General features: G+C 37.1%; 1 protein-coding gene across 3 annotated transcripts in view; it reads left to right on the top strand.

Moving 5' to 3' along the window:
• Nucleotides 1-14,567, top strand: part of WDR41 (WD repeat domain 41) — a 44,460-nt gene that overhangs the window by 14,419 nt on the left and 15,474 nt on the right. For all 3 annotated transcript variants that reach the window (XM_070743218.1, XM_070743217.1, XM_070743215.1), the window contains exons 6-12: nucleotides 1,232-1,343; nucleotides 3,260-3,322; nucleotides 4,663-4,770; nucleotides 5,867-6,048; nucleotides 8,537-8,658; nucleotides 10,078-10,166; nucleotides 11,522-11,655. In XM_070743218.1, coding sequence (XP_070599319.1) covers nucleotides 1,232-1,343; nucleotides 3,260-3,322; nucleotides 4,663-4,770; nucleotides 5,867-6,048; nucleotides 8,537-8,658; nucleotides 10,078-10,166; nucleotides 11,522-11,655 — 810 coding nt within the window. The remainder of the gene's footprint in view (nucleotides 1-1,231; nucleotides 1,344-3,259; nucleotides 3,323-4,662; nucleotides 4,771-5,866; nucleotides 6,049-8,536; nucleotides 8,659-10,077; nucleotides 10,167-11,521; nucleotides 11,656-14,567) is intronic.

Below are 14,567 nucleotides of genomic sequence, written 5' to 3'. Positions count from 1 at the left end.
TTGGCCTGCCACATTAGTTTAGCATTAGGGGTTTTGGGAGGGGTAGCGAGTGAGAGGGAACGTTACTAGACACAACAAATTTGAAGGGGAAATTGTATGTCAGCGCCCCAAATAGCATCTGAGAAATAAATCAAATTCCAGTCCAATTCTTTCACTCAAGGTTCGATTTATTAATAGAGCCATGTTGGTCATCCCATCTTCATTCTGATATTAATGATGGAAGGCTTGAGTAAAAAAACTAAGGATTTGTAGGTTTTGGGGGGGGGGAGAAGGATACCTCAACACCTAGCATGTCTTTGTTGACTTAGGTGATGACCAACTTTGGATGGTCAATGAACTGCTGTAAGTCAAGGACTACATTTATCACCCAAGAATCTGCTACTAGGATCAAAGTGATACTAAAATGTCTAGATTCTAAGAATCTGAAACGGTTCTTGGATGTTCTGTTTTTTAAATTATTATTATTATATTGATGGTCTTTGACTGTAATAAGGGTCTATTTATTTATTTATTTACTAATGTCTTCCCAGTTCCCACCCAGGTTAAGGTTCATCCTACATCCCCACACCCACAAGTCCATCACGAGACCCAGTCTGTGTGTAGGGATTTCACCAACTTCCTCTTTTCTTCAGTTAATGCAGAACAAAAGATGACCTTGGCTCAAAGAAAGGAATTTGTTGTGTCTAGTAGCTTTCCCTCTCACTCGCTACCCCTCCCAAACCCCTAATGCTAGACTACTGTGGCAGGCCAAAATCTCTGAATCCACACAATGGCTTCGGCTTGACACTGGGATCAAATGCAAGTAGATAAAAAGGTACCACTTTGATGGGAAGATAACTGCATTTTGTGTGATTTGGCATATAGTCCTAATGGCCACATAACCATGGAAATTTCCTTGGACAATGCTGGCTCCCTCCACTAAGAAATGGACAAGAACATCGCTCCGTAGAGGAATGTCCAGACAGGGGAAACCTTTACCTTTTTGCCTTTGAGAAGACACATATTCAATTGCATTTATAATTCAACATGATTTTGAAATATTAAAGTGTTGTTCTTTCTCCTTTTTTTCCTTTCTGTTTCATAAACTGCATACAGCTCTGTAAATGGTTATAAATGTTATTGGAAGGAAATTGAATGTTTGTAAATACATCTGTATCTAAACCTGATAATTTTATTTGAAAACATAATTCAAAAATATTACATATTGCATGTCTGATTTTGTAATTTGAAGTGTTTGACTGTTCTTCAAAGAATGGATGTATGGCTTTCTGGAGGAAGTGATTTGTGTGTTTGGAACCGAAAATTAGATCTCTTGTGTAAGACAAGTCATCTAACTGATGCAGGTAAACAAATTTAAATAACTTATTAAACAGTAGAATGAATCTATAAAATGTTATAACATTAATTTGGCAAAGTCTCTGATTCTAAAGATAACATATATTAAAGCTTAATAAAAGTTAAAATTGTTACTATTAACATTTCTTACAGTTATAGTTATATATAATTGTTATAGCTATAATTGACATATTTGATCCCTACATTTTGACAGTCATTTGGATATAGGGAACTACATATACAAATAAACATAACCATATAAAATTTATTGATTTCAAATATATTAATTTCTGTTTGTAAAATATGTGTAAAAAAAGGAACACCTGTTAGAATTTATTTTCTTGCTGGACACATGTAGGACTTTCAAATATAACAGCAACAAAATCTTACTTGCATTTTCCATAATTTTTGTTGTTTCTTTTCATAACCCAATGTATTTTGCTTATCATCTTTGTTTGAGACAGTCTTTCATCTATGGTTATTTTTTGAATGGCTTATTGTTTGTTTCTTTATAAACATGCAAAAGATTCCTAGAGAAGCCTGACATATATGTCTGGATTGAGACATGAATGTTTTGGCCTGAACATGGAGTAGAATACAAATTTTATTTATGTATTTATTTTTTGACTTCTATGCTGCCCAATCCCTTGGGACTCAGGGTGGCTTACAACAATATAAAAACAATACAATATAATAGTAAGAAGTCAATATTAAAATTAAACGCTCTAAGATTATAATCAATAAAATCCCATAGTAGAGATTTACAAATCAAATCAATCGACCCAGCTCTCACCAATCCAAGAATAACTGTTTTTATATGGGAGGAGAAGAAAAATCCAAGGTCATTGGTAGTATGCAGTAGCAAAGGTGAAGCAGGAAAAATAAAATGCTCTGCTATTTAAAATAAGATACAATAGCACTGGATCTCTTCAGATCAAACATCTATTTTTAAAAGCTTTTTTATTTTGTTAAATTGTCTAGAACAATAATTTCTGGCAGGCAGAGACCAAAGGGTGGGTGGGGCACGCATATTTTCACCTTTTGGGGGGATAAAAAGGTGTATCTTATACAGTGATACCTTGTCTTACAAACTTAATTGGCTCCGGGACGAGGTTCTTAAGGTGAAAAGTTTGTAAGACGAAACAATGTTTCCCATAGGAATCAATGGAAAAGCGATTAATATGTGCAAGCCCAAAATTCTTTTGCCAGCCGAAGCATCCATTTTTGCACTGCTGGGATTCCCCACCTCTGGACTTCTGGGTTTTTGCTGGCAAGCAAGTTTTTCCCCAGCAGGGGAATCCCAGCATCGCAAAAACGAGCGCTTCGCTGGCAACGGAAGTCTGGAAGTGGGGTTTCCCAGCGAAGGGAGCATCAGTGAAATCGCAGCATCGCAAAAACACCGAAGTCCTCAAAACCCCACCTCCGGACCTCTGTGTTTTTACGTTGCTGCGAGTTCACTGAGGCTTCCCTCGCTGGGAATCCCTACCTCCGGACTTCCGTTGCCAGCGAAGCGCCCGTTTTTGCGATGCTGGGATTCCCCTGCTGGGATTCCCCTGCAGCATCGCAAAAACACAGAAGTCTGGAGGTGGGGTTTCCCATGGAGGGGAGCCTCAAGGGAATCCCAGCAGCGCAAAAATGGGTGCTTCGCTGGCAACGGAAGTCCAGAGGCGGGGCATCCCAGCGGTGGTGGTGGGTTTGTAAGGTTAAAATAGTTTGTAAGAAGAGGCAAAAAAATCTTAAACCCTGGGTTTATATCTCAAAAAGTTTGTTTGACAAGGCATTTGTAAGACGAGGTATCACTGAAAAATATGGCAAGTAGCCCTCTGAGAGTAGACAGAGAGTAGCACGTAATTTTTTAAAAAAATAACATGTAAGCTAGATATTAATTTCCTATTTTTTCTACTTTCCCCCTTTCTTAATAAAGATATCAGTGCTATGATTGAATTGCCGAAAAACTATGTGGCAGCAGCTGTTGGCAAAGAATTGAGTAAGTATTACTGTGAATTAGAGGAATGTTGCCAGCTCTTGTGGGCTAAGCACCACATCCGATCTTGAATGGCCAGAGCTGGAATCCACATTTCACATTTCAAACAATTGATGGAGGCAGGATAAGAAATTGAGTTTAACTTGTATATAATATAATTAATTAAAATGTAATATAATTAAACATATGTAAATTGATAGTTCACTGAGAATGGAATATTTTTTTCTCTTCTGTCAGTCAGATTTACATGTGGTTGTACACTCCTGCTATAAATAGTTATAGAGAGTAAGGAAGGCAGTGATGCATTGGTTTGGACCGGTTCGCCTAAACTAGTAGCGATCCGCTGGTGATGTCTGGTCTGTGGGTGCCACATCATTTTTTGCAATTTGTTTTTCAATTTTTTTAAAAAAAAATTAAAAAAATCTTTCTGAGCATGCACAGAAGCTGGATTTCCAGCACTATGCATGCAGTCACCATCTTGTTACCGCCTGGATTTTGGGGTATTGCGCGTGTGCATATGCACGCCCACAACGCATGCCCACACAGCGCAGGGGGAAGCGAACTAGCAGCGAAGTAAGTAGAAACCCACCCCTGGTAAGAAAGATGACCTTGATGGATATAGGCAAACTCCAGCAAGCCGTAAAATATTGTATATGTCCAGAGTGCAGGAGTGGGCTCCAGCCGGAATGCTAAATTGGGCTTGCCGCTGCAGCTCGTGAATGCTTGCGGGGCCTTCGCGATTTTGCTTCTGCACCTGTAGAGATAGCAAAATCGCGCAAGTGCGCCCGTGTTTCATCATGCGTAGAAGCAAAAAAGCCTCGCTGAAACACGGGCACACCTGCGGATCTGTGCACAATTTTGCACATGTGCAAAGGGTTCATTGTCAGCCGCTTTCAAGGAGCAGCAACCGGGAACCGATTTGGTGTCATGGCAAACAAGCCATTGCTACCTGTTCAGCGAATGGGGCCAAATTTCTGCTACTGGCTCGCGAGAACCGGTAGCAACCCACAACTGCCCAAGTACCTTTGAATCCGATCTGCAGCATAGTGTACTGATAGATAATTTTCTAGCATCACTATCATATATAACAGAAAACATTGTAACTTCAAACATTAAAAGGGATTTTTCATCCCTTTCATCTTTTCTAAATACATCCTAACAATCATCTCGAGTAAATACAAAAAAGAAGACATGGTAATAGAATGGTATATCCTGGAGAAAATAATTATGGGCGAAAACTATTACAAACTTGTTACTGATAGGAAGTAAAGAACAATATTTCAGATAATATAGTTTCCTATACTTCAATAAAGTTTTTTTTAACATCAATTTTGTCTTTCAAGTAATTCTAAAATTGAAAGTTTCCAGAGATGGAACCGAATGGGATGTGTCTGAAATAAAACGACTTATTGATCACCAGGATAATATTGTGTTATTGGTCAATGTCAGTGGTAAGCCTGGTTCCAGCTTTATTATCTGTAATGATTGGTACAACACACATTACATATTTTCATAACTATCTTCTACCTTTGCCAACTTGAGTTTATTTAACTCCATAAACCTTTCCCTAATAAAGTTAGAAGCTTTTGTTTTTAAATATTCCAAAATGTCTATATTAGAAATATGGGGGGGAGGGGGGGAGAACTAAAGGAAGCACCTTCTTGTAGCCTGACTTGGTAAAGATACTGAATCTTTATATCTTATAAAGATGAGTCTTTTGTGATACACTAGGAGACAACAAAGTTCTACTGTCTAGTAGAAAGTTATGATTTCTATTTTAGAAAACTGAGACTAAGGTAACAGCAAAGCAAAATTAAGCTGCTGGGAAATATTTTGGTGGTTGGTTTCAGCAAGCCATGGTTAGTTTGAAGTTCATGAGTTGACAGTCAGTAGCACGCAGTAATAGAACATTTAACTATGTTCTCTACGAGTTTACTAAATCCTCTTGTTTGGAAAGGATTATTCCCTTTACAAACATTTCCTTTTATAAAATATAATACATTGTCCATTTTTAAAATCCAAATTTATTTTTTAATTAATTTATTAAATTTATATGCCACCCCCTCTCTGAAGAATCAGGGCAGCTTACAACATATAAAAGTAGTATACACCGGTATATAATAATTAAGTTTAAATTAAGAATTACATTTTAAAAGAAACTAAAAGGCCTATTAACATGCACACATACCCATTCAAACAAACCTACTATACATTCATTGGCCAGGGGATAGAATGTAATGATCCCAGGCTTGGTGGCATAGATGAGTCTTTAGACTCTTATGGGAGGCGAGGAGGGTGGGGGCAACATGAATCTCTGGGGAGAGTTGATTCCAGAGGGCCGGAGCCCCCACAGAGAAAGCTCTTCCCGTAGATCCCGCCAAGTGACATAGTCTAGTTGACGGGACCTGTAGAAGGCCAACTCTCTGGGACCTAACTTGTCACTGGGATACATGCGGCAGGAGGCGGCCCTGTAAGTAATCTGTAAATGTTTGAATAAATAATAGATTGCTGTTTATCAATCTCAGTATTCACTATTTTGATATCTAGATTTGATTTTTGCAACTGGCTCCCATGCTGGTGAAATGATTGTGTGGAATTCATTGGACTGGACAATGCGAGGTTATGAATGCAACTGGGATGCATCTCTTCATGTGAACCACCAGCAAGAAATAAAATTATCACAAAGTCAAAATGAAATGTCAATTCAGGATTTAACTTCTGATGAGGAGGTAAAAATAATAGCATAGAAATTATTTAAGTTATATAAATGATACCTTATTTCATAATTGGATTATTTTTCAGTTGTATGTTACGTTCAACCCAACTGGAAATACTGTTAATCAGTCCTAAGCAAAGGGATAAAGTAGTCTTAAGTTTGAAAATTTCCTTTAGCATTGTAGATGAAAATCATTTGTATATAAGACCATTAAATACAGATGGATGATTTCATTTCAAAATTGAAGTAGAATATACTTTAATGTACTTGGTACAATATTAGTAGTAATGAGGTACATAGGAATATGAAAAATTTAACTTATAAGTAGAACCCTCATTCTGATTCAGAAAAAAATAAATTCTGTAATCTCTTTTTTCCCTATTTTCCTTATATTTAATAGTAATCTTATCATTTTCATTTATTTGACTGACTAACCATAATTTACTGAGAGTGTTTGAGTCAGGTTTATCTTGCCGTATGAATCAGAGGATATATGATGCAGCTAGGAATACTATGCAAGTAGTTTTAAATTCCACAAAAGAAGGGGAAATGTACATGTACTTAAACACATAAAATAACGATAACTTCCTTCGCAATTCAGTAATTTTTTGTATAATTGAAGGACTTTCTTAGGTGCACATGAAGAGAGATATTGGCAAATTATTATTTTTTAAATGTAAAACCTCAAATGCTGTAACACCCAGGAAATCAAATATACTTTGAGTTAGTGCATACTCTACATCTGAATATTGAATTTGAGATTATTGAATTTGCTCCATCTTCAATTCACATGTTTATGATTGTCTACCATCATACAGGCAGTCTTCAACTTAGGATCAAAGTTGAGTCCGAAATTTATGTTGCTTGGCAACACATTTTATTGAATACTGAATGATCTGTATATAGAACACAAATGCAGGAAATACCAGGAGTTTTGTCCACAATCCAAAATAATTTTTTTTTAAAGAAATAGTTCTGTTTAGTTCTTAGTAGGGAGGAAGAACACTAGATTCAGAGGCTGTCTTAAGTCAGAGTAATCTTTGCAACTGCTTGTCAAAGTGCAGCCAGTTGGGTAGATTAGCAGATCATGGAGGTGAAGAGACATAGTTGTATATTCAGGGATGCTGCAATAAAACGTTAATTTCAATGAGGGTTTCTTTTGTGTATATAAATGGATTTCCTCTTACAAACAATTGAGTCCATTTTTCTCATTCTTTTTCTCAATCTTGCTTGAACCTCTTCCAGTGTATCTTTAACTTCCCAATCCCTCATTCTCCCTCCTTCCTTATTGCTCACCCGAACACATTCTAAATATTGTTTAAAGACAATAACTGTTCAATTCTAATTTTACTACTACTCATTTTTTAGTTCTGTAAATCATTCATTATTTTTTATTAACTTTTATTTTGTTAATATTGTTCATCTGCAATATTTTCTTCCCATAATATGTCTTATAAGCGTGGCTACTAGCAGTCCCAGACTTAGTGTTAGTATATTACATTGTCAACACAAATGTGAGGAAGAAGGAATCTCAATCAAATTACTCAGGGAAAGTGTTTTAGAAATAGCTGCTGTTGTTAGAAAACCTTGAAAACTGAAAACTTCTGCACTGATTTTAATAGTCTTAATTATGTCTCTGTGGGGGCCCCAGCCCTCTTGAACCAACTCCCCCCAGAGTTTCATACTGCCCCCACCCTCCTTGCTTTCCGCAAGAGTCTTAAGACTCATTTATGCCGCCACGCTTGGGGCTATTAGATTCTTGCCCCCTGGCTGACGAAGGGGCTGAGAGAAAGTTGATTGAATGGGAATGATTGCTTTTTATGCCCTTTATATTTTATATTTAATTAATTGGATCTAAAATGTTATACAGTGTTTTATTATATGTTGTAAGCTGCCGAGTCCATGGAGAGGGGCGGCATAAAAGTCCAATAGATAGATAGATAGATAGATAGATAGATAGATAGATAGATAGATAGATAGATAGATAGATAGATAGATAGATAGATAGATGCAGCTTTAGTGAATAGTTTGACAGTGGTGAGGGAGTTATTTGTTTAGCAGAATGATAGCTTTTGGGGGGAAACTGTTCTTGTGTCTAGTTGTCCTGGTGTACGATGCGTCGTTTTGAGGATAGGAGTTGAAACAATTTGTGCCCAGGCTGTGAGGGATCAGTAAATACTTTCATGGCCCTCTTTTTGATTCGTGCAGTTTACAGGACTTCAATGGAAGACAGGTTGGCAGTAATCATTTTTTCTGCAGTTCTGATTATCCTCTGAAGTTTGTGTCTGTCTTGATGTAATTAAAGATGTAATTAATAGTTTGATTATACTATTAATATAAACTGAAGTCTAATATATTTTTGTAAATTTAGTAGTCATAAATTAGGATGTGCATAGTTTTTCCCCTTCTTACATATTGGACTTAATAATTAGATAATTAGAAACCTCTTACAGAAAATATATATCTTTTGTTAAGATGTTTTACTGGCTTATTTTTTCCAGTGTATTTTTGCTGCTGTTGGCAAAGGCATCTATGTATATAACCTTCAAATGAAACGTGTGATTGCCTTCCAGAAGACCGCTCATGATTCCACTGTCCTGCATATTACCAACGTTCCCAACAGGTGCAATTTACAAGGCATATTTCATGCATTCTTTACTTTCAGAAGGATGATCAGGGACATGCTTAATATTTATGCATTTTCTTTCTTAAACTTCCCTTACATCATAGTCTGTGCAGGCAACCTAATCTTTAGCCCAAATGACCTCTTTTGAAATTTAAGATATTTTTTTTTAAAGTACAGTGGTACCTCTACTTACGAACTTAATTCGTTCTGTGACCAGGTTCTTAAGTAGAAAAGTTTGTAAGTAGAAGCAATTTTTCCCATAGGAATCAATGTAAAAGCAAATAATGCGTGCAAACCCATTAGGAAAGAAATAAAAGCTCAGAATTTGGGTGGGAGGAAGAGGAGGAAGAAGAGGAGGGGGACAGTCGCTGCAGAAGGAAGAAGGGGAGGGGAGAGGAATCAAAAAAATCCAAAAGGCTTTTTTTTTTAAAAAAAAAAGAGGGACTCTGAGGCGGCGAGGAGGAGCATGCGCCTCCCATACACCCAGCGCGAGGCTGCCTCCCATACACTGCGCCAGAGAGAGAAACCCAGGGGGAATGGCAGGAAACTGGCCAGGCTTTTGTGCCGCTCTCAAGTTTCCTGGGAAGTTTTTCCAGGCTCAGGTAGAAAATGGTTCTTAAAAAGAGGCAAAAAATCTTGAACACCCTTTTCTTATCTAGAAAAGTTCTTAAGTAGAAGCGTTCTTAAGTAGAGTTACCACTGTACTAACAAAGAAACAAAAATCCTGGCACTTTGAGAATCCCTAGATTTTATCCTCTGAGATAGCATAGCTCCACACCAGGCGTGGGTTTTACTTAGCTTTGCCATCAGTTCGCATTGCAATGTTTTGTGCGTCCTTGCACTCCGTTCACATGTGCATACGCTCTGCTCACGCACACATCCCCTTGTGCAATTTTGCTTCCGCTCATGGTCAGCGGATAGCTGGAATTGACCTGAAACACAGCTGAGGAGCTGATCAGCTGATCCAAACAGGGAAAAATTAGCCAAAATATGCAAAAAAAAAAAGTGGTGTGCACAGATTGGCACTGACTAAATTGGATCTGTGATGTCACATGCGAGGTGCTACCGGTTTGGGAGGTCTGATCCAAACTGGGAGGAACCCACTCCTGTCCCACAGCATAACTCCACAGAGGACAAGCAAAACCTATCATAGAATTTTCCACTGGCATGTTTTTCCCTCTGCCATTCTGGTTTAAATTGGATTATCTCATTTGTGATGAAACCACTTGTTTTCGCCTTATTGTGTGTGTGTGTGTTTTTGCTTGATTGTTGATAAAACAGCAAATTGCATAGGTAAATCAATAAGAAATAAAGCAATTCTAGAGATAGATGCTACTTTTTAAAAAATTAGTGTCAACTGATTTTGTAGAGTTGTGCAAATATGCTTCTTCACAACTATTTGATTTATTCTTATAGAAAATTAATATCTTGTTCAGAAGATGGTAGTGTTCGCATGTGGGAATTACATGAAAAACAACACCTTACAGCTGAACCTGTTCCATCAGGTCTGTATACAAAAAAATAAGATTAATTGCATAAAAAAGAGCTATCTACTTGAGAGTCCCATTTATAATAGTAAAAATGTTCTTCTGTCCTTTTATTATTAGTAGTATTTGTGAAAATTTTGAAAACAAAGCAGAACCCTTTTAATTTGAATCTAGCCAATATTTTGTTTTTATTTTAGGAAAAAAGTAAAAAGTATATATTGCCTTTAGTAGAAAAGTACATGGAGCAATATTTCTCAGTTTAAGAATTGCATTTAATCCTAGATTTATGGGTAGAATTATTCCTTCTGAATAAGAAACGTATTTCCATATTATCCTTGAATAAAACTAGGTTACAGAAGGATGTGATGGTATGGCTTTTCTCATAGATTGTCTTGGAATGGTAAGAAATCTGGTTGTTTCAGCCAAAAGGGTATATAAATTTTAAAGAAAAGATTTGTTTGTTTATTGCTATATGGAGAATGATTACAATCATGATAGCACTGTTCCAATATCTAAGGGGCCAAGCTAATCTAAAGGACCTGAAGGCAGGACATGAAGGAATGGGTGGAAACTAATCAAGGAGAGAACTAATCTAGAACCAAGGAGACAATTAGAACAATTAGCAACATGAGAAAATATTATTTTACTGAAAGAGTAGTAGATCCTTGGAACAAACTTCCAGCAGACGTGGTAGATAAATCCACAGTAACTGAATTTAAACATGCCTGGGATAAACATAGATCCATCCTAAGATAAAATACAGAAAATAGTATAAGGGCAGACTAGATGGACCATGAGGTCTTTTTCTGCCGTCAGACTTCTATGTTTCTATGTTTCTATGAATCAGTGGAACGACTTGCCTCCAGATGTTGTAAATGCTACAACACTCTTTAGAAGGCAGTGGCCATTGAACTAAGGATACAGATAGTAAGTTAAAGTACAATGGCTGGGTTATCTTAGCTACATTTTTATCCATTTATTGTGGCTGCATATTTTATGGCTCAAAAATATATATTGTTTAATGTAAATAGTTTGTATTATTTATAACTGATTTCATTCAGCATTGGGTCTATTGTTCCCAATAAATGTTAGCATTTAATTATTTAGCTTATTCCAAGCTATGCGATCTGAATTAAACATTTTTGTTCTTAACATATAACATGATTACGATTACATAATATTTTGAAGTGAAACTTGGTCTTCAGTGGCTGACAATTCACCCTCTATGCATAGGCAATAGCAAGTATGGATGCAAATGAAAGAAAAGCTAATTCAATGAAGTTCTTGGTTATCAGATTTTGGGTGTGAACAGAACAATGTTTGGTGGCTACACAAAAAACTCCTTTTAAAAATACATTTTCTTTATATTCCAGGTTTCTTCAATATCTGGGGATTAGGGAGGACAAGCAAACAAGCAAATCACCCAGCTAAAAAGGCACCAGAGTGTACTACGATTTTTTCCCTTGACCTTACTGGGGATCTGATTGGACACTCTGCAGCTGTGCAGGTTAGTTGGATCTAGAACAGCAGATAACAGAAGTTGCTTTTATATGGTGGCTACTTTTTAAGATAACCGTTACCTTGATTTTGGTTGTCTCACCCTTGGAAATTATTTCCCCCCCGATCCTAAGAACATTTTATCTTATACCTGCATTGGTATAGGAAAAATGTTTGATGCTATGTGTGAAATTGCACGGTCATGTTTAAAATGAATTATTGCAGGCCTACTCTGCCCACAGACTAGAGTTCAATCCTGACTCAGGTTGACTCAGCCTTCCATCTTTCTGAGGTCGGTAAAATGACGACCCAGATTGTAAACATTGTAAACCTCTTAAAGGGGGCTGTAAAAGTACTGTGAAGTGACATACACTGTAAGTCTAAGTGCTACGGCTTTGCTATCACGGCAAAACAAAATGATCCTATTTTGAAAGTTTCCTAAAAACTGATGGTGAAATATGCAACATGCTTGCACAGTCATTTCTGTCTATGAAGCTTTGAACTTTTTTTATTAAGAGCCTCAGTGGTGCAGTGGTTAGAGTGCAGTACTGCAAGCTATTTCTGCTGATCACCAGCTGCCAGCAGTTTGGCAGATCGAATCTCAGTAGGCTTAAGGTTGACTCAGCCTTCCGTTCTTCCAAGGTTTGTAAAATGAGGACCCAGATTGTTGGGGGCAATATGCTGACTCTCTGTAAACACTACTTACCAGAGCTCACACTACTTACCAGAGCTTACAAAACGTTTGGTAGACCCATTATAGAATACAGCTCATCTGTTTGGAACCCATATCGCATCTCAGACATTAACACCCTTGAAAATGTCCAAAGATACTTCACCAGAAGAGCCCTTCACTCCTCTACCCATAACGGAATACCCTACGAAACTAGACTTACAATCCTGGGTCTTGAAAGCTTAGAACTACAACGCCTTAAACATGATCTAAGTATTGCCCACAAGATCACATGCTGCAATGTCCTGCCTGTCAAAGACTACTTCAGCTTCAACCACAACAACACAAGAGCACACAACAGATTCAAGCTTAATATTAACCGCTCCAAACTTAACTGTAAAAAATCAGGTTGTCGAAGCGTGGAACTCATTACCGGACTCTGTAGTATCATCCCCTAACCCCCAACATTTTACCCTTAGACTATCCACGGTTGACCTCTCCAGATCCCTAAGAGGTCAGTAAGGGGCGTACATAAGTGCATTAGAGTGCCTTCCGTCCCCTGTCCTATAGTTTCTCCTATATCTTGTATTTCTTCTCTACTATATCCTCTATAACCTTCATTGTGTATTATTGTGTATTGGACAAAATAAATAAATAAATAAATTTATTTATTTATTAGATTTGTATGCCTCCCCTCTCCATAGACTCGGGGCGGCTCACAGTAACAATAAAACAATGTACAACAAATCTAATAATTTAAAAAACACTAAAAAACCCATTATTAAAAGCAAACATACACACAAACATACCATGCATAAACTGTATAGGCCAGGGGAGATGTCTCAATTCCCCCATACTTGACGGCAGAGGTGGGTTTTAAGGAGTTTACAAAAGGCAAGGAGGGTGGGGGCAGTTCTAATCTCCGGGGGGGAGCTGGTTCCAGAGGGTCGGGGCCGCCACAGTGAAGGCTCTTCCCCTGGGTTCTGCCAAATGACATTGTTTAGTCGACGGGTCCCGGAGAAGGCCAACTCTGAGACCTAACCGGTCACTGGGATTCGTGCGGCAGAAGGCGGTCCTGGAGATATTCTGGTCCGATGCCATGAAGGGCATCCCCTTAGAGAGGGCTGTAGAGCACTGTGAAGTGGTATATGTCTAAATGCTAAGTCTAAATGCTATTTAGTGGGGAATACAGGTACTCCTTGCCCTACAACCACAACTGAGTGCAAAATTTCTTTTCTTAATTGAGACATTTGTTAAGTGAGTTTTCCTCTATTTTATGACCTTTTTTGCCACAATTTTTAAGTGAATCACTGCAGTTGATAAGTTAGTAACCCAGTTGTTAAGTGAATCTGGCTTCCCCTTTGACTTTGCTTGTCAGAAGGTCGTAAAAGGTGATGTCATGATCTGAGGATGCTGCAACGGTCCCAAATATGAATCAATTGTGAAGCTTCCAAATTTTGATCACATGATCATGGAATGCTGCAAAGGTCATAACTGTAAAAATGGATGTAAATCACTTCAGCGCTATTGTAACTTTGAATGGTCACTAAACAAGGACTACCTGTATATTATTTTAACAAAATTCACCTATTTATGCCCACAATGTGGATTGATACCAATCTGTCTTCAGCTATTTGTCTATATTTAGAGTCACACTGAAATTTGCTATATGTTCATCTGATATTCTGCTTGCTCAGAATTCTCAGATACAAAATATTACCATTCTTTGCATTTTATTTAACACTTTATTGTTAAATGATGCTTTTATCCTGTAGATTTATTATATTTGACCTAAAAACTACACATAGTTTTAATCAAAATTGAAAAAATAATTTATATTGATATACCAAAGATAGAATAAGTATACATCATTGTCTTTTTCATTTAAAGATATGGGCATATTGTTATAATTTGATTGCATTTTGGTAATTTGGCACCACCTTCATACGACATTTTGGATTTATTTCATATAAAATGTGAAGAACTACTATGATATGAGAAAGTTTGTACAGTGTCTTGTACTATGAGGCTACAAACCTTACGCCGTGTAATCAAGCCTTTTTATATATCTTAAATCACTTTTTAGATCTTGACCTTTATGTTCACTTTTGGAATTGTCATTTTATTATTTATAACTATTCTAATCTTTTATTTTTTTTAAACCATTGCTAGTTTGCTTGGATGTTCAGAAGATAAACCTTGAACATGTTCATTACTATTCATTACTTCACTACTATTGTAATGAACACTTA

This window comes from Erythrolamprus reginae, chromosome 2, assembly GCF_031021105.1.
Source record: "Erythrolamprus reginae isolate rEryReg1 chromosome 2, rEryReg1.hap1, whole genome shotgun sequence".
In the NCBI taxonomy this organism is placed as follows: Eukaryota; Metazoa; Chordata; class Lepidosauria; order Squamata; family Dipsadidae; genus Erythrolamprus; species Erythrolamprus reginae.
Note: the sequence above shows the minus strand (reverse complement) of the source record. Positions and strands in the feature narration are given on the sequence as shown.